This window comes from Lagopus leucura, unplaced genomic scaffold, assembly GCF_019238085.1.
Source record: "Lagopus leucura isolate 7727_CA_CO unplaced genomic scaffold, USGS_WTPT01 Super-Scaffold_100002, whole genome shotgun sequence".
Classification (NCBI taxonomy): Eukaryota; Metazoa; Chordata; class Aves; order Galliformes; family Phasianidae; genus Lagopus; species Lagopus leucura.
Window position 1 is genome coordinate 82,502,525 of NW_024962263.1, and position 26,486 is coordinate 82,529,010.

At 35.8% G+C, this 26,486-nt stretch overlaps 1 protein-coding gene across 1 annotated transcript in view; it reads right to left on the reverse strand.

Annotated features, from left to right (window-relative positions):
- Positions 1 to 26,486, reverse strand: part of ADCY8 (adenylate cyclase 8) — a 121,202-nt gene that overhangs the window by 18,047 nt on the left and 76,669 nt on the right. Inside the window, exons 7-12 of the mRNA XM_042869338.1 lie at positions 25,327 to 25,597; positions 19,461 to 19,658; positions 13,121 to 13,221; positions 6,339 to 6,540; positions 3,135 to 3,224; positions 1,339 to 1,511 (exon numbers count right to left, since the gene is read on the reverse strand). Coding sequence (XP_042725272.1) covers positions 1,339 to 1,511; positions 3,135 to 3,224; positions 6,339 to 6,540; positions 13,121 to 13,221; positions 19,461 to 19,658; positions 25,327 to 25,597 — 1,035 coding nt within the window. The remainder of the gene's footprint in view (positions 1 to 1,338; positions 1,512 to 3,134; positions 3,225 to 6,338; positions 6,541 to 13,120; positions 13,222 to 19,460; positions 19,659 to 25,326; positions 25,598 to 26,486) is intronic.

Consider the following 26,486-nt stretch of genomic DNA (forward strand, 5'->3'; position numbering starts at 1 on the left):
AGAAGACTCAAAGGTAGAAGTGACATATATTTGTTACTGGGTATAATAGTAGCGTAGTAATTTCAGAGACAGATGACTTTCACATCGGGTTGTAATACTTTTTATTAAATTAATTAATGTAGCTAAGAAAACAGAGAAACTACTGGAAACAGAACATTCAAGCTTGTGCTCCCTAACGTTAAAGGTGAAGCTGAAGTCCTTGCTTTGAGTATGGAGCATCTTAGCTGAGCTCCCTACCTCATAGATTGCTGGCTGCTTGGAAGAATATCTCTGGCTCTTTCTTCCTCCTCTGCACTAAAGTCACTGGAGACTTTCCTTGCCAAGGGGAATACAAACTATTCTGAATTCTCTGAAGTTTTCATAGAAGGGAAAACTTTGCCACATTTGACTTGAGAAAAGAAATTAAAGACAATGATCATGATTTCTACTTCTAGTTTAAGCTGTTGGCCAAAATATTGTTTTCTTACTGCAATCCGTCATATTTTGGGGGCTCTGTCATGAATATGCTATGTGTATAGGGAAAAGAATTGCAACTCAAGTCATTAGCAACTTGGTACTGTAGGAGGCTGGCAAGGAAAGATGTGCGCAGACCCTTGCAGTGTTAAACATGTAATCATTATAAGAACTACTAGCACTGAAAATCCTTTTCGTTTCTTCAAACCTTCAGATATTCATTTTTCTGGCATGCACTTTTTACACAAAGTATCAAATAATAAAGACATGTTTTTCTGAACTAGCAAAATCACTGCTGCTGTAAGTTTGGAATAATTTAGCACTTGATACAGCTCTGTCTTGTGATTGGCTCATCAACTCCTTCTGGGAAGGATGCCTGGGAGGAGGAGAATGTCCTTCAAGTGGCCTCCTATAAAATGTTACCATCCCTATATTTCTTAGATCTCTGAGAGCCATGTCTTAGTTTTTGACATTTATACGGGTAAAACCCTGCCCCTGAAAATCAGATGTTCACTCCTGTTTGCCTAATAAGAGGTATAAATTTCAGTTAGTACTGCTGGAGTTTCTAGGACTTGAATAAAGTGATCTACATGAAACATGGACAGACTAAGAAAGACAGAAGAGATAATCTCTGCTCAACATTTAATATTCTTGTGAAATGAGCATTTAAATAAAAATATCTGAGAAAAAATGTCACAGTATAAGTCTTGTTGGACTAGTCATTGTCTCTTGCGACCAACTGTATTTTTAACTATGATGCTATCCAGTACATGGAGTCTTGCAGCACTTAGACCTTTATTTTTTCTTTTTAATTATTATTCTATTTTACATACATAACATTTTAATAATAATAACCAGTTCCTAAAGAAAGCTGTGAACGCTTACTCTCCATTGTGGTTTAAGTGGTCATATTGCAGAAAAAGTGAAGCATAAATGGTCTCAGTCAGTAGAGCATAGATTGCAATCATGATGAGAAGTACTGCCAGCTTCAGGACAGAGTTGAGACGAAGAAAGACTGCACAGGTCACCATTGCCAGCACACCAGTGAAGACAAAATACTAAACAGAAAAGAAATAATCATTATTTTTGGTCATAAGGGATTATATTTTTACTCAATAAGTATCTATATAAAAGATCAAATGATCAGAAATATCAAAAAAGATTTGTCTCAGATTTGGTACTCAGGTAGATCTTCTTAAAGTGCTTGCTATAATTGAATGTTCAATTAAAAATTCTCTTATTTTGCATGGCACCTCCATGTTAGCAGAAATCCTCATCTATATTGCAGTTTTTCATTATTAGGAAAAAATGGGCATTCTGTATCATGAAAAGAGAGAAGTGAGAGATGCTGTATGTTGTAGCATGCTATTTAATAGTCAACTGAGTGAGAATCATTTTTACTCCCTTAGATTCTGAATTTTCACAAGGGTTACATTAATCAGGACAGGAGAATCATATTTCTGCTTTATCTTTCTCCCATTCCATCTGAAGAGAGGATAAAAGCACAGGTTTGGATTTATTTTTATTATTATTTTTAATATTGCAGGTCAAACTCAGCTTAAAGTGTGATGCCTGGAGGTTTTATTCATATTTCATTTTCTAATCTCATCATTGTCTCATCTTTCTCAACGATCGGTCATCTGTCAAATGCAATCCATACACCTGATACTGGATATAGAGAGATAATCATGTCCATGAGTTATTCAGATTTGAAATGGCAACATCAACACCCACAGTCCAAATGTAGTTTAAATTAATTCCCATCATAAAACTTTAGGAGAAATTGCAGCATTCATTTTTCTTAGAACATTTTTCTTTAGTACAGTTCCCTGTAAAAAAACGCATAGCTCTGCAACTTGCAGCATACTGGTGGCAATATCATGACACTGGCTTATGACTTTCTATGTGCCATATGCATGACCAACCCATCGATTTTGCTACCTGCTTGCTCATCATAGAGAAGATTTCTTTGCTTCAAATTAAAATTTATAATCACTACATTAGAATGACTGCCGTTTTTGCAATATAAGAAATATTAGTCTCCTCCACTAGTTTCATATGAATTAAATAGCAAATTTTATTTTAATTTATTTTATTTTGAGTTGGTGTATTGAATCATTGCTGGATGTTTTTCAAAATATTTTAAAATATACAAGACAATTAACAGTGAACAGAAATCCAGGTAAATCTGCTGCTCACAGAAATGAAAGCTGAATGACTTAGTTTAGTCAACCATTTACTAATGGCTTTTCTTGTCAGTGATTTTAGGGATGAATGAGGATATTGCTAGCGAGTCAGGGCTTCCATTTTCCCTAATGATTTTTAATGAAGAAATAAAATTTGTCTGGACTTTTAATGAAATGTGGGTCTCGTCACGTCTCACCGTATCAGGTCTATTCACATTTCAGCTGTAAGCTGAGCACAGTGCATTTCCATAGCTCCTGTCTGAATGGCAAAAACAATAAAAAATATTGGGGTAGGTTCTGGTTGTAACGTTCTATTAAACTGTAAGATTGATTCCTTCTGTAACCCATATCTATTTTTCTATCTATGTTATACTTTAGCTTTAAGGAGCTATTACGACACCTGACTTCACCACCAGTACACAGGTCACTGATTCCAGGTAATAGTTATGTAAATTTTGTCATCTGCCTCAGATTCAAAAGTACCCTCTGATGTACCTCAGGATAGGAACAGATGTCAGAAAAGGATGCAGATGAATTGAACGTCTGGTTCTTCAGGGGTACTGGTTTGTCAAAATCACACCATAGCTGTGAAGAAAGAAAGAAAAGAAACTCAGGGCTATATCACACACTGGTGATTTAATGGCTGATTGCTGGGTTCAGGAATGGAACCTGCTGACTTACTGCTCTCTGTCTCAGCTTCCTAACTTCCAAGAAGGACTACATGGACAGCAAGAGGAGGGGAAAAGGAAAAGCTATGCACACTACAGTCATTCTAGGTAACCTTCCTTACACAATTCTGTTCCCAAAGTGGAAAAATGAGTTCCTCCAGGAGTTTCAAAGAACTGACATTGGACTCTCAAGAATTACTTCCTGAAAATGTTTATACTGTGCTATAAATTACAGAGAAAAATTATTAAAATGTGAAGATAAAATCAGACTGCATGTGTACAGTTTCTTTCAGGTAGGGTTTCCTGCATATTTGCTATGGATGTTATCCTTCCAGAGATGGGACAAAATCTCATGACACTGTGCAAAATTGGCTTGAGTCTAACCATAAGAGTGTTCCAGAACTGTAAGTGAAATATCCATTATGGAAGTAAATGAAAAATGGCTCATTATACAATGTTTATGAGAACTATATTAGGAAAAAAATTAGAAAATATTGCTTTTTACTCTCATGGCCCGCATTTAATTTAATAGTATTTCAAACTAGCTGTATTAAGTATAAACAAAAGGGTAGCTTTGAGTCATAATACATTGAAGACTAAGAACACATCATGAATAGTTTCATATTTTGACAGTTAAAGCAGATGGAGTTTCCCATCGCATATATTACTTCAATCTGGATGTTGATGCTAGGTCATTTCATCAACCTGTTACATGCAAACTAGTTCTCTTGGCCCTCTTACTAACAGATTTGTTAATGAAGTCCAACTACTTATAATTAAATTCTAATGAATTTTGAACTTAGAACACTCTTGTTTGATCTTTCAGTAACTTGGTCATCTCTGTAATGCAACAACATTTTCTAGATTATCTGCGAAGCCTTGTGTGAGAACTGATAATGATATCTTATGCAAGTTCATGAGGTGTGCAGCACCTCTCTGCAGGGCAGAGTTCCATGACAGCCATCTGGATGACTTTTAAAAAGATATTCCAGACCAGAAACTTTGTTCAATTTTTTTTTTTTTTTTTTTTTTTTTTTGATGATCAGAATGTATTTGATATAGTGAACTACAGAACCCATTTGCCCATCCGGAGAAATCAAAGCCTTAAGATGATTATTAGAAAGCATTCAAGTCTTACCCCACTACAGTTGGCTGAATTCTCAATGGATGTTCACAGCTAAATGACTGAACAGCATTACTGGCTCTTAAGTACACATAGGTCCCTACAGAGTGTTGCAGTCCACTATATGGAAACCAGTGGCTTCACGAAAGTCACCGTTTGTAGTGGTGTACAGAAAGTAGTTAACAACAGTTAGAAACAATCTATTATTATAGTAGAATTTTGTCATATGAAATAATGAAATTATGTACATCCTTTGGTTTCATGTAAAGGTGAGGACTGGAATATAAAAATATAACAAGTGCTACTGTTTCTTGTCTTATAGATGACCAATGGAAAAAGAGTAAAAATAGTTACATTTCTTTGACTGTTTTTGGATTAGCATCTGTTTTTGGATTAGCATCCCACAAATTACAGCAGAATCAATCTTTGAAAATAATCAACAACAAGTCATGGAGAAAATATTGTTATGAAAATACTCATAACAAATTGAGATAGTCATCTTTTTCCAAGAGCAAAATTCATTACAGCAAAATCTTGCTTGACAGATATTTGTCAAATTTAATTTAAAATTCTCTAAATTCTACAGAACTCCTTAGTAATCTATACTATAATGTACCGTGTTCTTATGTTTAGGAAGATTTCAGCCCTGTCATTTACCACAGTTATATTTTCCTAGTGGAGACATTCTTTTTCCAACTGATTCTCTTATCACTGAGGAGCCAAAACAGGTGTTGAGTCTTAGCATTGTCGGTGTTGTGTCATAATTGCTATTATTTTTATTGTCACTAAATACTTTCCTGGTCTCATCCACGAAGAACAAAATTGAACTGAAAAAGACCAGCTAAATCATAAGCAAAAGTGCCGTAGGAGATGAAACTGTGATGTTTGTTGTATATAACTGTGATATTTACTTCCTTCTTTGCGCAGACTTCAACACCTAACAAGTTGTGTGGTATGATTACCTGTCTAATTCATGTAAAGCTGTCTCATATTTCTGAAGACATCCGGATAACCAGGACTCTACAGTCTTTGCATCTGTGTTAAATCTCTTCTGTAGACCCAACTCTTTACCATCTGACTTTGTATAGAGCCACAGTATTTAATTAGCAATATCTTTATCTAGCAAAGATTTAATACATACCTTTCCTCAGTTACACTGACAAAATTTGTTCTAGCTTTGTAATACCAGGCCTTAGTGAAAACGTGTACACTGGGAGTCCAGTCAGACTAAATTCCCTGTATGTGCAGTGCAGAGAAGAAAACCTCTTTAATGGGACTAGTATAATAGCAAGACATTTTGGGGATACCTTTTCTTCTGCACTGATTATAAAAAAATCTGCAAGCAACCATGTCCATAGTTTGATGCTTCAGCGAATGTGAATCTAGGCTTAATGAGTCTGTTAAAACCACTAAATGAGCAAATGGCAAGTTATTATTAGAATTTAGGAATTTTAACTTTCCTCCTGCAATGATGTTACTGCCCAACGTCACTTGCTCAGTAGGTATGTTCTAGTTCTGTTGACCCTTTTCATCTTCTAGCAGGATAATTGATAGGAGAAATCTGAGTTGAGGAATTTAATATTTGCAAGCATTACTTTGACTAATAGTCCTTAAGAAAGTATAGGAGAACGTCAGAAAATGAATTGCTCTCAAACTGTTGGTATATTGAACAGAAATTAGCAGAAGGCCTTTAAAAATATATGATTATCATGAGGAAAATAATTAGATATTTCAGAAATACATAGTTTAAGAAACAAATGAAATTTCCTGAGATTGTCGTACCTTGCCTTCTATAATTAAATCATAGCTGGCTTATAAAGACATTATTTATCAAGTCCTTTAGCAAGCTTAATAATTCATAAATCGTTTTATCCTGTATAATAACTACTGGTTCCATATGAAGCTTACAATATTCATGATGGCTCCAAGAAAATTAATCAGAATAGATGCAAATATAATGACATTCCTGGCCAAGTAGGTCTCATTAATCCAGCAGCAAGTTTTCCGGAGCATTAAGGGTAAACATTTGTAATCCTCTGCTGTGGTGATTAGCACAAGAGCGGAGTGCAACATGATCAGAATAGAAAATTGAATGACCATTGGTATCACCCTGGGGAGAAAAAAAAAAGAGAATCCAGCATTAAACTACATCATTATACCACTGCTAACAGTTAACTCTAGGAAAAATCAGTTCTCATTAATTCAAGACAATTAGTTAAGGGAAATAAAGACAGAGAAAGAAGAGATTTATTCTTGTTCCATGTACCAGCCACTGCTTCACTTTGTTTGTTGGTGAGAAATTGCTGTTGAAGAAGTAAGCCAAGGAAATCACTGCCAGTGCCTCTATCTGTCTAACTAGTGTCTGAGCAATAAGAATTTTCATTCTTTCTGGACGCAGTTCTCCCTTAAGTTGCTTTTAGAACAAATCTATTCACACTGTGGGATTTTCTCTCCATATGGATATATATATATATATATAAACTGGTTCCCTCTCCAGTAGGTTAGGAGTTTTGGAAAAGTGAGATTTTGTATACTTCACAACACAAATGTCTTAAAATTATTCTGTATTGCTGGTCGTAGATTGTAACAGAAATGACTAGTACAATGATGCAGCTTGATTTCTGACGTCAGGATATGATAACTACGAAATGCGAGATTTCCCTAATTTTAACTAACAGTGAGTCAACTGCTGCTAAGAGTAGAATAGAATCAATTCCCAAGAAAACCCCACAACACTCTCCAGATCTTCTGTTTTCACAGAAGCCCTTCAAAATATAAATCAGATGAAAATGTGTTCTGTGGACCAAACATTGAACGGACAATTCAATTCCTTTGAATAAAAAAGATTAAAGACAGACTTTTTTTCTTTATCTTTCATTATATTTTTCTAATTTATTTATTTATTTATTTATTTTTCCCTTGCTTAAATCTAGGACATGAAGTCAATCAAGTAAATGACATGCTTGAGAAATGTGGAAAATTATTTTACTTCACTCTGGAAAAAAGACTCAGCACTTCATAAACTAATTTTTGGTGTTCCCATTTGGACAAGTTATTCTCTTTTTGCATCTCTCAAGATTTTTATTTCAATTAAACTCGCGCAAATTAAAAGTAACATTACCATTCCTTCAAAATTGTCCTTTCTTCGTGCTGTTTTCTCTTAACTTTTTGGAATGTGTATCAAGTAATTAAAATTTCTAGCATCCTAATTCTATACATGCCAGAACACTATAGCAATTTATTTGTAATGTCTCACTGAATAAAATATTTGAAAAGGGACTTTCAGGGCATCCCGGATAGACTTCTGCTCTTCCAGTTGGCTGAGTGTATGTGTGATGTACTCTGCTAATTAAGCTTTTGGTAAGTATATGTTTTATTTTATTAAAAATATGAAGTTCTAGATCTGGCTACAAGTCTGCTAGTCTGCTCTCCTGCATCTTGTTGAGTAAGGTATAATGCTATTTATATACTTGGGCCACATTGCAAGAAAAAGGTGTAAGTTGAAAACAGAAGTGAAAATGGCATTGTAGCTTTTCTTTCCTATTTTTTCAGGAGGTTAAGGACAGCTATTTTCATTCCCTGCATCTGAGTGGACTATATCTAAAATTTCCTGAAGTTCTTAATTTCAGGATGTTCAGATTAGGCATTAGCCTAATTCTGAACTAACAAAGTTCTAAATTCAAAACTGTAATTTGAGCTTATTGAGTAGAAAACCTTCATTGTAGAAAAATTGTCTGTAAAATAATAGGCATGGAACCAATGGAAAAAAGAAACTAGCACAGATGCATGACCAAAATAGGACATTTTAAAAATGACACGCACCCCTCAGAACAATTTACAGCAGTGGAACTATGGCTTATGTTTACTGTTCCTACTCTAAAACCCTCTTAATGAGTGAGACTTGGAGTGTGGAAATTCAATGCACAGGAAAGGAGGCAGTAGTTAGCAATGCATTTTTCTTAAGAAACATGTCTTAACTGGTATACATAAGATATATATGTGTAAGATGACAGTTTTTTGTGGCACTAAATTATGTTACAAAATATTTTAAAATTATATAGGAAAAATACAAAAATGGAAGTTCTGTGGTCTAATGAGCTGAAATAAGATGAATTATGTATTAATGTCCCTTAAGAGCTTCCATGCAGTAATGTTATATTTGAAACTCTTCCAGTGATGTAATATTGGTACACAATATTATTTTATACTTGCTTCAGCATTTCATTCCTACAAGATTTTTCAGAGGCTTGTATGTGACGAGTACAGAAAACAGTGGAGCTTTCCCCAAGTGAGCTCATCCAGAAGTAAATCTTGTTTTTGAAAGAAGGGGGAATGTTGCTAGTAAAATCATACTACATTAATAAGGGAAGAATGAATAATGAAAAAACAAAGGCTAGAGCAAGACCACAGATTTCGTGATGTGCAATTAAAAATTTGTGACAAGAGTCACATGATTCACTGAAAGTTCCAGGGACAACAAATAGATTATTTGATGACATGATGAAACTGCCATGAGAGTAGTTTCTATCTGCGAAAATGCACAGGAAGTCACTGATGCTTTCTGTAAAATACACTATGTTCATAGATACATTGAGGATGTGCTCATGAACAGAATTTCAGAGAAAGGATGTAGGTGCGAAATCAATAATCTGGGAGACAGATTTTTTTTTTTTTATGGAACTTGTAATGCATGGGCACTAATATTCTAGTTTCTCCCTCACTACTGTGTATACGTAGCTCAGAAGTATTACATTGTCCAAGACAGCAGACTATCCTGTGAAAAACAAATAGAAAAAAAATTAAGATAGTTAAGAGGGAGCAATAGAATCAAGGGAGATAAAGTAAAACCAGAGAAAAGTTGGACAATATGGTCATGGAGAATTAGTCAAGAGAGCTTATCAAGAGAGCTGTGTAGTTCAGGATAAGATCCATCTTACTACCAAGAAGTCTCATATTTATTCAACTGAAAAGCACCTTGTGATCCCCTGATTGACTGGTTCTCCAGTGGCTATATTTGGAACCCAGAGTATAGATACTAGTTTACAAGAATTATGTGAGATGAATTGCTTCAGTTTAATACACTAGAATGTTCTGCAATAGCTTTCCTACTTTCCAAAGCCATATGACTGAAATCCTCTTTGGAACTGATATTTTCTATCTATATCTTTGATATATATAGACAATCTATTTATGCATATGTAGCCCACCAGTTCTGCTGACCTAGCCTGACCCAGCTTTAAATGAAACCAGAATAAAGCTTTAAAAAAGATTAGGGTTAAGTCTCAAGATGTCAGACCAGAGGACAAAAAAACGTGAGTTCTTATTTCAGTTTTCCACATTCTAAATTTAGGACGAAATGTTACTTCATTATAGTATTATACAGAGAGCATCTAGGAGCCTAAATCTGGAATATAAATCCAAAAATGCAACACAACCTGATAGGTGCCTGGGAAACCATGGCCTTGTTTTTGTTCATATTAAATATGTAAGGAACAACAATTATTCTGTTGTGTCTATACAACTGAATGTGTGTTTTTCTCTTGTCTAAGTCTTCTTAAGATAAAAAGAAAACTACACTCTTCACATTTAAGACCTCCAAAAGATCAGTCCAGTATCCGTGTTAAGATTATATTGACAGCACATTGATTGGATCAAGTTGAGAAGAAAACATTAGGAGTTTAGAGGAATAGGAACAATAGCAACATAAGTTGCTGCCAAAGAACTTCTCTCTGCAGTGGAACACCAGGGTAGATACCCTCTACACTGAAGAAGCAACCCAGGGCCAAATGATTTTCATCCCAGAGGTTCCTTTAATGTCAAGATCAAATGAGGTTTGAAATGGAGTTTTTGCCTTCCCTCTTCCTGATGCACAGTTGGAAATCAAGAGTTCTGAAGCCAGAAGGAAAATTTATGTAAAACAAATCATGCAGATGCCTAAATGAACAATTTTTAATCTGTTTGTCTCCCCTCACAAGAATAACCCTGGGAAAAACTGTCAGATATACCTATATTGTAGAAGTTCAGCCTAGTATAATCTATTGTCCATGTGAGCATATACAAAGTTCATTGCAGGAGATTAATCAAACTCCCAGGATGTTCAGATGGAGAAGATGGATCACTGTAAGATAGGCAGTGTAACTTAATGGCTTCACAGAGGATAATTACAGCAGATATATGGCATTAGTTTATGTCACATAATATCCCCAACTCAATATTTCAAAGCATGAAAACTGCTGGTAATATTCTTAAATTCTGTGAGGTTCTTGTCAGGGGAAAATATGAATGGATCCAATATTTATCCTGTTGGAGACAGACATAAACTGAGATAAAATACAGGAACAGACACAGTAGACGTAGATGTAGCGGTAGAAAGCAGATGTAATAATAGAAAGATGATTCCTTATTGAACGCACAGATCACGGCAAACTATCTGGAGAAGTCCCTGCAGATACTTCATGATGATTTAAATAATGTTTTCTTTCACTGTTTCAAAAAAATTCCCAAATGACACAGTTCAGAAAATATTCAGATGTATTTAAGCAAATACATAATTCCATCTCTGTTCAACGGAGCATTAAGGCATTAGTTGAAAGGCAATTAATTGTGTCGTATGGATAAATTACCACGAGGAGTGTAAATTATACAGTTTGTAAGCTATTCCTTGCAACTTGTGTCCTTGGTTCTCCCATACAGTAGCTTACTTCTCTGATATCTACTAGAGATATAAACAGAAGTATATAGGATTTTCTGTAAAAAAAATCCTGCTTAACTTAGTGATATTTTCTTCATGTGTTCATTCCTGGAATTTTTTTTTTTATTTTTATTTTTTTTATTTTTTAACAGAAACGTCAGAATTTTGAACTTCCAGATTATTTTCTCATTCAGTAAGCTTAATCAAAACCTGCTATGTTAGTGTTGCTCAGCTACTGCTATTTTCATTTAAAAGTCATGTTTTGTTAAGACTGAAACAGATTTTGAAGCAGAATATCATGAATTGAAAATTGAAGACTAAAATTTGCCTTCTTAAATCTTTACAGTTGTATTCAGTTCCTGAAAGAACATAAGAATGGCCATAAAGTATCTGTGCACTTGTACAAATCTTTCTCGAAAGAGATAATGGTAAATATTCTTTCCCTAGATATCTTCCCAGTTTCTAAAAATTAACATTTAAGGGAATTCCCAAGGCCTGCGTTTCAAAATTTTATTTAAAAAATTCTACTGATCTTATACAAAATATCTAAATTTTATTTGCACTTACTTAGAATTTAAAGCCCATTCAAATTTCAGTAAAAAGGTCTGCAAAGAATCTGAGACATGCTGGAGGAAACACAATAGTAACATGCAATATGGGAAACCATATTTGGTTTCAGAAACCAGAATATGAGTCAGCTGTGGGCATGGCGGCTGAGTGACTCCTTCCCCATTAACTCCAATGGCACCAGATACCCTCACAAGAATTAACAGAGATTTGTGAGAGAATCTGTGCAGATTGAAGAAATGTCATGTATTTTTGCTATTATTTCAGTGATTGATATAGCAGCAGAAATTTTGGAAAACGGGTTCAGTTAATAAGATCCATAAATCTTCTTGTACATACTGAAAAAATATAAAAGTAACAGCTACAAGGAGTGAAGAATTTTTAATGTACTTTGTGAAAAGAGCTTCAGACAAGCAAACTTACGAGTATTAGAGCACTGTAGCACATAAGGAAAATTAAGGTCAGAAAATTCTGGGTATGTTCTCATTTACATTCATCTATGAAATACATAGAGTGTGCAGCCACTTGCTTGCGTCTAACCACCATTTTGTTACTCTGAGACATAAATGTAGTGAATCAGATCTTCCAGAGGTGATTCAAGAGGTATTGCTACATTAATGTAACATAAGCTTCTTATTTCGTATAAAAGTATCATATTTTCAAAGTTATTCTCTAGGAACACATAGATTAAGTTTCATCTGAGTGGTAGAATTATGATTTTCTAGACACTTTCATTGTAGGACTTTTTTTGCTAAAACCCAAATGGGATTAGAGGCATATTTTGTTAAATAGTAGATAAAAGTGACAACTAGTGAGTTTGACTGTCAGCACAGAGATTACAGCTATGTCACAGTTTCTTCACTTCAGCAGAAACCTGTTGTTTGGTCAGACCCAGGTAGAAGCAGATGTAGGAGATAGTTCACGATATCACCTACTGCTGTTGCTTTATAAAGGCAGAACATTGCTTTCCCAAGCTGGGTAGTACGCATCATAATACGGTACAGCAACACCATTTTCTTATGTACCATGTAAAAAGCAAAAACAAAACAATCACAGATTGTCAGTCAGTTAGCAAAGAAGCAACATTTAAATTCTGGATTATGATCACTGAACTGAAAGTAGCAGACCATTCTATGTCGAACTCTTGTAAGCTCCTGTAAACTTTTCTCAGTGGGGGTTCTTCTTCAAAACTCAGTTATAATCTATTGATTATAACAACATAATCAATAGATTCACATGAAAATGAGAAACTTCAGATAATATGATACAAAAGTAGATAATAAAGAGGAGGAGGGGAAGGCCAAAATTATTTTCAAAGAGTTTTAGGAACAAACAAAATTTATTGGCTTATTTCATATACAGAAATGTTATTCCACAGTTTGGTTTTCACAAGAGAGCTTTTAGATATATAGCAATGTATCTTTGTATTTACCTGGAAGAAGGAAGTAAGCTTTGGATAGCAGTGATGAATACGAGAACAATAAATGCGCATACCAAGTTTGATTTGAATACTTCGTCTCGCATTTGAGAATACTAGAATAAAAAAAAAAAAAAAAAAAAGGTAAATTAGTTGTTAACTCATGTAGTGGTTTCATAAAGATTATCAAGAAAAGTCTCTCATTTTGATTCTCATTATGAAGTTGCTTTACTGACAGGTTCTTATATATTTGCATTAAAAGAACAAACATGTATTAGAGGCTTGCACTGCTGTGTAGCATATTGAATACATAATTGCTTCACCAAAGGAATTATGGGGTCCTGAAAGCAAACACTAAAGTCAACTGTGACTGTCTGCATGAATTTTATTACAAACGTGTCTCTGTGCTTGACAGATAGATGCCATTCTGTTTTCTTTTTTACTTAAAAAAAAAAAGCAAAACAAAACAAAACAAAACAAAAAAACAAACAAACAAACAAAAAAAACAATCAAACCAAACAAAACAACCACAAACTAACAAACCCACTTTGGGACATTCTATGACTTGGATGTGGCTCATTATCTCTACGTATGAACATATCCAGAGGCTAAACAGAAACATATCAATGTTGGCATTCTCCATGGAGGAAATGAGGGTATTACTATGTAAAAGATTGTTTGAAGAGCTTTATTATTAACATTTATTCAGAAAGTATTTGTACAGCATATCAGGCCGTTATATATACTAGCCATATATACTGGCAGGATCCATTTTACAGGGATTACCAAGAAATGGAGTAAAAGATACATCAGCAAATCACAGTGGATCAGTTTAAGTGGAGATGTTGCCTGAATCCTCAGCTGGTATTAAACACTGCTAATTCAACAAAACCCTAATCATTTATAGTAGATGAAGATTAGTCCTGAGATGTATTTGTCCTAGAGTGATGATACTAAATTTTCTCCAGCTAATAAAATCTCCTTCCATAGGGGCCTGCTCCATTCATTTTACTTTCCCTGAACAATAAGTGAGTTTCATTTAATCTCTTGTTTTGCAGAAGCTGGCAGTTACATGTGCAGAAGAGTCAAAGAAATACCATCTATGAGCATCTTTCTTCAGGAGTTTGGAAATAAGACAAACTGTGGCTATATACCCAGAAAGTGTTATAATTGAGGAAAATGAAATTAGTCAGGAACATGCATTGAAAGAGTTCAGCTATAATCCTGTCTAGATTTAGGCTACAAACATTGTAACATAGAATCATGGAATCATGGAACCACTTAAGTTGGAAGGGACATTTGAAGTTCCTCCAGTCCAGCTCCCCTGCAATGAACAGGACCACCTACATCTACATGGATAGACTCAAGATTCTGAAAATGGGAAAAAGGCTTTTCCCTTCCCTGCTCCCATTTGCTTTGAGTGAGCGATGTGTTTATCTGTTGGTGCCTTTCATTTTGGATTTTTCTTTGCCATGATTATACCCTGTGTATGCCGCTGTCAGAAGCAGCAACCCTTTGACGTGATTTTTGATGGTGCTCACAGGCAACTTCATTTCATTTTGCTGCTGAAAGCACAGAGGTACTGACCTCTATTGCATTTGCATAGAAAGAGAATGGCATCAGACTGTTTAGATAATGGACTTTTTTTTGGGGGGGGGAGGAGGGGTGCCCAAAAAAAAAAATCAAAGGCAAAAAGAAAGATAGATTTAAGTTTCTTAAAATATAACAGGAAATTCCAGTTATTCCTTAGGGAAATTATAGACAATGAATTGAACGAAATACAAAATATGGAGTTGCCTGCTGCTGTGTCAAGCATTATGTCAAAAGCATGAATGCTGTGGTCTAATCTGTAAGAGTGCCTTGATAAGAAATTGTTAGTGTCTCTAAGGCAGTACAAACACCAATGTCAAACATAGCACTTTTCTAGCAGCCAATCCCTTAATGGCTTGGAAAAGTCATTAAGGATAGATTAAGTCTCAAGACTCTTCCAGAAGTATGAGAAGGCATGTGGCCAGCTAGAGCCAGGTGGAGTTGCAGAAAGAATCATGATGACACATAACTAATTGTGGCTACAATGTTCTACTGATCTAACACACTGGCATGACTTGATCATAGTGCAGAGGAGACTCACTGTGCTTCTCTTGGGACTTGAGTCCTTTGCCTTGAGCTCTGAATTATTGAGTGGCACTGTTTAGCTACACCCATCCAGCTTGCTAAAATTCAGCTCAGATAAGAAAGGCCAAGGTTCCTCCACTGAGCAATGCTGCACATTCCCCACCTTTCAGCTTTTTCTAGAGCTTCTTGGAAGAACGTGATGCTGGACATGCAATGGTCTTCATATGTTCACCTAGTGTTTTTGTGCACTGGAGAGGAAGATGGTTGGCATTATGTTCACTGCTGATCTTCCAGATGAAATGGAAGACAGTGGTTTTAATTTTAGTCTTTCCTCTGGAGCAATGGAAAATCTTTTGCAGCTTCTGCTGAGCAGGGACAGAAGATGGAAACTCAAGGCAGGAGATGAGATAGATGAACTGAGGAGACCAAAGAGTAGATATAGACCCTACTGATAATCAATAACAGAAAAGAAGATGATCAAGAGGGTCAGAGTTTGCCAGGTGTTTCTTGCACAGATCCCTGGGAAGCAACTGGAAGTTTTTGAGTTGAAGGAGAGAAAGTGTGGCTAATCTCTGCAAGGATACAGGATTCAAGAAGCGAGACGTTTGTTTCACAGTCGTTGAACTTCTCAGCCACCTGAACTTCTGATACTGAGAAATTCAGATATTTAGGAACTCGGATATTTAGGTCTAGTTTTGACATAAGAAAAACTGTATTTTGAAAGCCCTTTTGATGTTTTCTGTGTGCTCATCTCACCAAAATTATACAGATTCTTCACCTCTAAGATCAGAATGATTTATGATAGTAATACATATACACAGAAAAGCCTAGGATATGTTTATACAAATTTTTATCCTGGAAACTTAACTTTCCTTAACAAAACCCCTGCCAGAATGCTAATCACCTTGCTCCATTACTATTACTTATCCTCTCTGAAAGTACATGTTACTGATGTTTCCAAGTAGTTGCTTTTAAGGTAGAACATCATAATGATATCTTTTAATTTTTGGAAATCACGTAAAGTATTATCAGGTTTTCCTTATGAGCCATTACACGTTTGAAAACCCTTAGTGTACTTTCTTACTACCATTAGCAGTACTCTCCAGTGATGTCTTTTTCACCCTGTATGCCTACATCCTATTTGTGAAAATTACCTCTAGCAAAACTGTGAGTAAATTAGTCTCTAAATTAGACATCAAATGCTAATGAGTAAAATGCAGGTTAGTAATGACTAGTCCATTCGAGGAAAGGATCTATACAGTATACCAGATGAAGATCTTGCACAAAACCTCTGAAAAATATATTCTTAAAAAAATTAATGGGAAAAAAAATATACATATTGCAACAGAGAGATAACCCAGTCAGTAACGTAATCATTGCTACTTGCTGTGGAATGTACATTTATCTTATCACCAAAGTGGACTTAAGCGAAATGAGATAACAGAGGAGTGGGAAGATGTACCACTGACTTAAACAGCCATGATATACCAATGAGTTCAACTATTGCAAACTGGGAGCTGTGCTAGCTCTCATGCTGGTTTGGCCATGCTGTTTTCAGATATTCTTTACCTTATGAAACCTCAGCACTTTTGGTACTACTGTAAATCTGCTGTCTGCAGTCTCTTGGTTGAACTGAATGAATAATAGTCAAACCAAATAAGTAATCAAAAAAGAAAAATCCATTAACACGGACAGTTGAAAAACTAGAAGTCCAGCACGACATCTGAAATCCATTCAAGCTACCCAAAAAGAGTTATAATCACAGTGCATGGTAGACCTGTCATTAATGCAGGAGGAAGGAATACAGATTATTGTTCATATGGTCACTCACTTCTCTGTGGTTTCAGGTACAGAGCATTAACACAATTCTGATTGAACACTGTTCCTGTAACAATGCTTGGGAGCAAGATCAGCTATGGGTACAGGTTGTTCTATGTACTGAATAGCTGTGAAGTCTGTGGTGAGAGGCATTTATAAGCAAAAGAAGTAAGTATCAGGCAAGTACTAGTGCTGCATTGAAGTGTGATGGCTAAATGTGAGGGTGTGGTATTTTACATATGAGAAGTTTATTTCAAAGTCACCTCTGATTTACAGCTGCCACTGTGCCAAACTGAAAGTAACTGGCAACAGCAAATGGAAACAGCAGTGTGAGATGGGAGACCAATAGACTTAATTCTGTCTGTTTGCTCAGCAACACTGCAGGGAAGAGCTCAAGATGCTGATGTAGAAGGTCACGGTAAGCAGTTGCAAAATGTCAGCGACTAGAAGAAAGCACAATTCCAGGCTGAAAGGTGGGGAGAAGGGGAAGTGCTTCTAATCTGAGTTTTCAGTTTTGTTTCCTGAATGGGCAGGAGAAGAAAAGAAAGAAGTGATAGTAGTAAGAGAATGTGGAGTAAATAGCTACCTTCTGCAAGATATCATTTCTCCCAGTAGTTTTTTTCATGATTCCCTGCATATTATAGTTTAATACTGAGGCCAGCACTAAACTGTGAACTAAGTTACACTGCTAAAGCATCTGTAATTAATACCTAGGCTAACTAGGAGGAGAGAGAAGGGTGTTTTCCACATCATCTCACAAGACAATGCCTATAATGAAGAGTAAATTGTAATTCATCATTCCTTAATCCATGTAATCCCTTTGCTTCCTGGTGCTTTCCACATCCTTCTTTGAGCATGCCCATGGTGTCATTGCACACTCAACACAAAGAAGAAGTTCCTGGCTGGCAGCTCTCCAACTGTTGGAGGTGGATGAATGGGAGCAAATAGAAGTGCTGCCATTTTAAAAAAATGTATTCCTATGCTGTGCTAAAAACAACCTACTTTAGAGGGTTCAGTCCACTTTACAGAAAGGAACTGTGTTCATTTTCCTGCACTTCCTCTTTGGTCCAGGCACCTAAAAAGGTACTGAATGAAAGGACCATTTTCCAGCCCTTACAACATATGTTGGTGTCAAAAATGTTACACTGAGAAGAAAACTATCAAAACAGATAAAAAGAGTTTTTGTCATCCAGAAGTAAATGTGGAGTTTGTCATTACTGAATTTTGGTCCTGCTAAGAGGAGTGAGATTTCAGCTGCAGCCTTTCATTTCACTGTTCATGAGATCTGGGTTTCTGCAAGTTTTGCATGATAACTCCACTGAAAGAAATATCTTCATATCTTTTGCAGCACTGATGGCTTTTGGAGATTCTACCTTGTGTCTCAGTATCGCAGATATTCTTAGAGGAAATCAAACTTTTTCTTTTTTTAAGAAAATACTTATTTTCCTTTCTATAAGATTGCTTTTAAAATAAGGGCTTCAATGCATTTCAGACATATTTTTTCTTTTCCAGTGGTTTTCATGAAGCTCTCACCATTAATCACAACCTGAGGATTAGTTTCACATAAGTCAAATAAAACAGTCTGTTTTCTGGTGGAAAATGATGATAATGAAGCAGGTCTCCAAATACTCAATTAAATATTTTTCTTTTTTCTTTAGTCTAAATTCACATCCTAACACAGACCTTCCATTGCTGCATTTCAGTGGCATGAAAGTCAACAAAATCACCTTTCCTATCCCACTCTGTGTTGGCATTCTGCATTACAATTCTCCCATTGCTTTGCCCTTTTTAACTTAATACATATATATGTGAATGGATTGAAACGTAAATTAGTGGGATCGCTCTGCTGCTGAGAAGCAGCAAAACCAGGAACAATAATTACCACTAGAAAGCAGATTTTAAAGAAGGGATGTTTGCCACAAGGAGCTGACAGACTAATTTTGACTCAAATGGCATAGCGTAGCAGCTGACATTGTGAAGATCAGATGTATTCTACGAATAAATGAAAGGCACACATCTATATAAATATATATATATTATTAATAGAAGTGTCAATTTATTAATAAACTCAATCACTGTTTGTGCCGAAGCAATTTGTCATTTGATAGGAAAGTGCTTGTACTAGGCAGCAATGAAACTCAGCACATGGCTTTTTTTTGCTTTCAGAAGAAGAGTTTGCTCAGGGTAGGCATTTTCCAAAAATTAAATGTAATCGTTGTAGTGCTGTCACAACTGCATCATGGCATCGCCCATTATGGCCTCTAGCTCAGCCCCACCTTCTGAAAACTGAAACAAAATTAAGAAAAAAAAAGAACAAAACCAGAACAGAAACAAGGCAAGCTAGAACCTAGATCTTCTCTACTTCAGTGGACATTTATTACAATATGAGTAGCAAATAATGCAGCTACCAAGACTCAGCTACCTTATGCTCCAGGCTGGAGTCTTTAAACATCAGTGAAAAAGGCTTGATATGCTCTCTTCTCAATTTATCGCCACTCCGTAAGTCGATGGTGTGCTCTATTCGCTTGTTAATTTCCTCAGGCCCAGACTGGACATGCAAAGCTTGTGCAAGATGGTTTGGAAGCAGATTTATTGAATTTCTTGTTAGGGCAGCCAGAGTCTAGGGGAAAGCACATGCAAACAGAATAAACCTGCTGGTCCCCCTGGGTTAAAAATGCAATGTTTTAGGTCATGTTGCATTGCAAACCATTACAGCATTCCATGCAATTTATTCAATGAAATCTATAGAATTGTAAAATAATAAGTCTGTTCCACTAAACACATACAGTACTTTATGGGAAGTGCTTTAATGTCCTGTCTTATACAGACTAGCAGATTTGCTGCTTTACTGAATGCTAGGAATACATCCCCTTTCTAGATTCCACTACATAATTATTAGAGTATGAATGAGGGGAGTACACACCAAAATCAAAACACAGTATGTACATTAATGGTGTGTTTTTGCAACTCGGATTGGAAGCTACAGAAACAGAAGTCAGAAATAAAATGAGAATAATAACATTTTTCTTGTCTTAATCTTAGATTTACTGGATGTGTGTAGTTAAGGAACAGAGCAACAAGGCAGGAGTAAAGAAGGTGGCATCTCTGATTGCTTCAGCTTGGGTTTTCAGATAATGTGCTCTTCTTCACTACTGATATATTTCAGCCAGTCAAGATTATAGTTAAGCTATATGTTTGAATGTAAAAGTAATTCACTTTATTTTAAAAATATGATCTTGTTTGCTTTATCCCTTTGATATTTCATTGACAAATCAAAAGAAAAAAAAAACAAAAACAAGAAAAGTTTTTTGCACAGCTCTACAAAACAAAGCAAGTCAAGATAGTACAAAGGATATTTCACCTTCAGGAAAGAAGTAGAATTTGCTTTCATAAAAATAACTTTATCTATTTTTATGTTATGATCTCATGACACAAACCACATGAAAGAACAGGCTAATGGGAAAACAAAGTCTATTACCTGTGATACTCCCAAGCATTAAGAAATGTTAATGAATGTAAAGGATATAAACCTTCATACATCACAGCACAAGACAGGAACTCCGAACTAGAAATATACTTCTGCTTTAGAAAAAAAATCTTCGGGGGGAAAAAAACAAGGAAACTTTTCTTGTACTGAACTTTATCTTTTTGTACTAATGTTTCAGATATATTAGTCTCGGAGTTAAGCTGCTAGCAACAAGGTTACAGCAAAATCCCATGGAAACAATCCATTACTCAATATTATATGATTAGACATTAAGACACTCTTTTAATTTAGGTATTTCTATCTTTTCTAAACTGGGCATTACAAGAAAGTTGTTATCAGTTTGTGGGGATGAAATCTCACAAGAGAGATTGAAGTCACTGTTAAAGAACAGGATCACATTAGATCCTGTTGTGTATATTAAATAACTGATATCTTCATGGAAAGTGAGGATGGAGAAGGTCCTTAATGTTTTAGTTGTGTATTATTCACACAAAGGGAATGTTCTCAATTCATTCTAGAAAGCAACTATGTTTTTTTCAGATTACATTTTAGAATTTGATCACTGTGAAGAACTGTCTTTCTGCTGAATGTATGAACAGGTTTAAAGTCTGTAATGGATAGACATGCCATAATGTCAAGAGTATGGCAACAATCATTAGTATTGGTGCAAAACCAGACTCTGAAATTGTATTTAATTTCAGAGTAAAATAAGAAAGTTTGTATCTGAATGCAGCAAGGTCTCTCTCTTACACAAGCACACACATGTAAGACAATTGCTTCAGAGTAAATATTATTACAAATAAAGCAAAATGTTGTGCAAATTATTGGCCATGTATGTGTTCTAACCATATTTTGTCTCTGTATAGAAAGAATTAAAAGCAAGCAAACAAACAGTAAATTGTATTCCACTCTACATTAGAAATATTTTACAGACATTTAAAAAAAGGTACCGCGGAATTAGATTTTGCTTCCTTTCAATAATGCTTTCACGTAACAAGTGCAATCATCCTGATTTCAGAAAGAAGGGCCATTTGTAATATTGATATTTATAAATCTCTTGGAAAGATTTCCATTTGTTTTTCTTCATATATCAAAGTCCAGATCTTCCAAGGAAATAGGGAAATACATGCTTAGATATTTAAAAAATGGGATACAGGTAGGATTTTGTTCAGAAAAAAAAGTAAATTAAAATTCATAGAATCACAGAATCAAAGAATCCTTAGAGTTGGAAGGGACATCTGAAGGTCATCTAGTCCAACTTCCCTGCAATGAACAGGGACATGCACAGCTAGATCATGTTGACCAAGGCCTTATCAAGCCTCACCTTGAAAGTCTCCAGGGATGGAGCATCCACCACATGTCTGGGTAACTTCTTCCAGTGCCTCACTATTCTGTCTTAAATCTTTTTCCTTATATCTAACCTAAATCTCCCCTCTTTAAACTTAACATCTTTTCCCTTGTTCTGTCACCACAGACCTTGCTAAAGAGTCTATTCCTTTCTTTCCTATAGCTCCTCATTAGATATTCAAAGGCTGCTCTCAGGTTTCCCCAGAGGCTTGACTTCTCCAGGCTGAACAGCCCCAGCTTTCAGCCTGTCGTTGTAGGAGAGGTGTTCCATCTCTTGGATTATTTTTGTGGCTCTCTCCTGGATGCACTCCAACAGGTCTGTGTCCCTCCAGCACTGAAAATTCCACATCTGGATGCAGTACTCCAGATGAGGCCTCAACAGTACAGTACCTCCCTCAACCTGCTGGCAACACTTCTTTTGATGCAACCTACAATTTGGCTGGCTTTCTGGGCTGCAAGGGCACGTTATTGGCTCACGTGCAGCTTCCCATCCACCAGTATGGTCAGGTATTCTTTAGCAGGGCTGCACTAAGTCCTTTCATCCCCCAGCTTGGATTGGTAGTGAGGGTAGCCTTAACTCAGGTGCAAGACCTTGTACTTGGATTTGTTGAACCTCATGAGATACACCTGGGCCCACTGCTCAATCCTTTCTAGGTCTTTCTGGATAGCATCCCATCCAGCTGGTGTGTCAACTGCATCCTACAGGTGTTTAGTAATACTTTCAGTTGGTCAGTTATGTGCGGCTGTTGTCAGCTAAGATGCCTTATGGCATCCTGGAAAAGTATCTAGAGAGACCCAAGGGGTGTGACATAGAACTCCATACACAGTTGGTCCAGTTGGAGACCAGCTGGGGTTTGCTAAATTTTCTCAAACTGCAGTAGATAGCCACAGTTAAGAAACTGTATGAAGCTCCTATTCAATCCTATGAAGCCTACTGAGCTATTTAGATAGTACTCTAGCTGGTGCATTCAGTTGTTTCAGCATGGCTGATTCACAGTATACGAGATGTCACAGAGTCTCTTCCTGGTTTTAGCAGATAATCCATATGACCACAGGTCATTCACAGGTGCCTGGTTTAACATGGCATGCGGGTTTCTCACACATCCTGGAACACCACAAATAACATTAGACCCTTATATTTGGGAAGAGAACTCTGTGGGAAGTTAACACCTGATACAGTCAGTAGACAAAACCATGAGTGCCTTGGCTTTGAGCCAGATTTCATCCTGCAGTTTATACCTGTTTGCTGCCTGGGCAGTCTTTTAAGTACAGTTTGTTTTTTTTTATATAACTGCTAAGTTATCACTACAATATGCTTACCCAAGACACAGATATTTAAATCTGCTTTTGTCTAATTCATGTCATTACAGTCTCATTGTGGACTTCAGCCTGACATCTGGTCACCACATTTTGCTTTTAGCTACTTCCTCTGCAAGGTGCAGAAAATGATCCAAATCCACAGTCTTAAAATAGAATATCTTCTCTTTGACTTTCTTTGCTTTAGAAGAGAAACCCAAACACCTCCATCAATTACAGAAAGTTCCATCCAAGTTAAGCATGAGTTCAATTTCAGAGTAAACACTTGTATCCTAGGCTTATCTAAAAACCAGACCTAAGCTTTATGGTTGTAACTGTTAAATAAACTCTTATACTTTTTATTAATATTTATGGTTCTTTTCATAAAGATGGTTATTCTATTCCTCACTCACATCAAGACACCTTCAATTCACTGACTTAGGCTACCCATGCAAAATGAAGTTGAGGTAAAGAATTTGCATTGCAGAGAATTTGAATTTGGGCAAGAGAGCTGTGTAATACAAAATTCTAGTTACTTCAAGTACAAAACCAAATTCTATTCTATTCTATTCTTTAAAAAAAGTGAGAGACCGTTCTAGAAATAGATAATTTGCTACCAAAAAACAAATATCTTGTGTCAGACAGTAATTCAGTTATGCCTAGTGCAATAATTTTCATGAACTTATAAATAGATCATTAAGTGAGAGTTGTTCAAAAATACAATGGAAAGAGTAGGTCTGTATTTATTACTTTTTGTTGTTAGCATCAATGTCAGGTTTAGCTGAAAAAATGAACAATGAAATGATAGCCTATTCTCCATAGATCTTTTGGAGTACAGAAATTGGAATGTCTTAAAGGGAAAGAAGAACAAAGAGAAAGACATCAGAAGATAGGCACAGCAGCATGCAGTCATACCTCTGTTCCTAATTAAATGAGAATATATAGAAAGAGTTACAGATAATACTAAAAGGCAGTGTACATACAGTTACACAGATGTACAGAACATATATAAAACAAGTGTTTTATATCACAGCAAACTATACCATGCTCCAGTTCAGTTTGAAGAGGTGAAGATACCACCATGGACTGTTTGATTGTGAAAACTTATCATTTCAGAGCAGATTTGGAGGAAGTAGAAAATAGTTGAGAAAGAAAGACCTCCACACAACAACACTTGAAGTTCAACAGACAATGAAGACAGATAAGATCAAGGATGTGCAGCAGAAGAAAGAATGCATCATGTCATTACAGATCACTCAGAAAAACTGAAGGTAACTGCAGCTGACCTTGTTTCATAAAGACTCATCAATCTTTCAAGTGCAGTGTAAAGAGAGGTGTCTGAGGGCATTTTAACCTTTATTTCCTCTATGTAAAGAGACTTTGCAAGCAAATTCTATGACTGTATAGGTATTGCTGTTACCCGATGTGCTAGTAGTGCAGTGCTTTTGGGAAAATCTGATGAGGAAGTTGTTAGTCATATTTATATCAAGCTACTCACGACTTTAGGCTCTAATTCATTTGCTAGTGAACCTTTGTTATGCTTTAAAATCAGCATTTAAGTTGTATTATTTTTCTTTTTTAAGAGGAGGAGAAGAGGGGTGTGAAATGAGGGAAGAGGAGAGGAGAGGAAAGGAGAGGACAGGAGAGAAGAGGAGAGGAAGACAGAACAGATCAATTATTTTTCAAGGTATGTTTGTTTTGGTTTTTTTTTAACTCTTTTCTTTCCCTTATATATTGATAAATTACAGTATGTTGTTTCGTCTGGCAGAAAGTCCACTCACATCTTTTGCTTTGATGGTAGTGCATTGAAGCTATGCAATGAGATACATACTTCGCCTAGAATGTACCAGCTACTTACATTAAATTTATATTTAATTTATTTCTTTAAGGACTGGTTCAATTAAAACTAAGCTGTGTAGTATTTAATTAGAGTTGGGAAATAAAATTGAGAGGAAAGAAAATGCCTGGGCCCCTGGCATTTCCCCAATTTGGACGCATGATTTATTTCTGCCCTGAAAAGATTTGTTTAATCATCTGCTTTTACAGTATGCATTAGAGAAAAGGTTAAAGTTGAATTTGTTTTCTCTGAGGCTTCCATTATTGAAATGCACTCAAGCATGCATTCATACTACATGACATTAAAGGAAGTTTGACTTACGTTCTGTTTTCCCACTATGTTATCGAATGGAAGTTCAGGGCTCCATGATCCTTCGGTAAATGTTGCCCCACTGTTTCTCCTGTCGGAGGAGCTGACAGCCTCTTTCACAATATCTTCAGGCAAAGTCAACAGACTCTCCTCAGGTTGTTTAATTAAATAAGTCTCAATGTTATGTTTCCTCAAGAATTCATTGCGTTCTTTGCCATGCCCTTCTTCAACTTTATAATCCCCATTGAGGCAGTCCAGAGTGGCTTTGGAGATGTGGATTCTCCTGCATAAGTGAAATAAGTAGTAGCAAATACTGATTGTACTCTAGTATAAATAGGTAGCAAGGAGTTTTACGAACTCTGTACCATGTTAATATGATAGATAAATAGAAATATTTCTGTTGCATATGATGATTTATATTATGAAAATGAAATAGTATATTCAACAAAAATGATCTGGGGGCAAGCACTGTCTTGTTTTTACCAACAAGATCTCAGGAGTGCATGAAGTTCTGTCACAGGAAAAACTCGATATTCATATCTGATGCCTTTGTTCACAGTAATAATTTAGTGAGATAACTTTCTGAATAAGATATGATTGAAAATGAATCCAGATTGCCACTTCAGGTAGATATGGTCAAGAAATGACATGGTGTGTATTCGACCAGTTTGTGTGAAGGCTCTCTAATTTCAATTCTCTTAGCTGAGGTATCACAAACAATTTAAATTAGTAATCTGATTATACCAGACATGAATTAGGGAATAGTTACACAAACTAGCCTACAAACTAGGCAAGTGGAATGATAATTTCTAAAAAGAGTGTTAAAATCTTTTGCAAAGTAAATGTAACAAATCAAAGAGATGACATATGAAGAGCTGAAATTCTGCAAAAGTATGAGTGCAGGTCTTTAGATATTTTCCAACCAAACTTGGAGGTGTTTGTTATTTGGAATTTCTTCGCCATAGTTATGATGGCTTGAGAAGGACAGAAATAAATTCAGTTGAAACAAAATAGAAGAGATGTTTCTTATTCCTATCTTTAAGAAATCTTCAACATCCTACATGTAAGATAAATTGCAGACACCTCTGAAACACATCCAAGTGCTTAGCCATGCAATACCTTACAGAACAAAATTATAAATGCACTATGAGGAGATGTTCATTAGACATTTA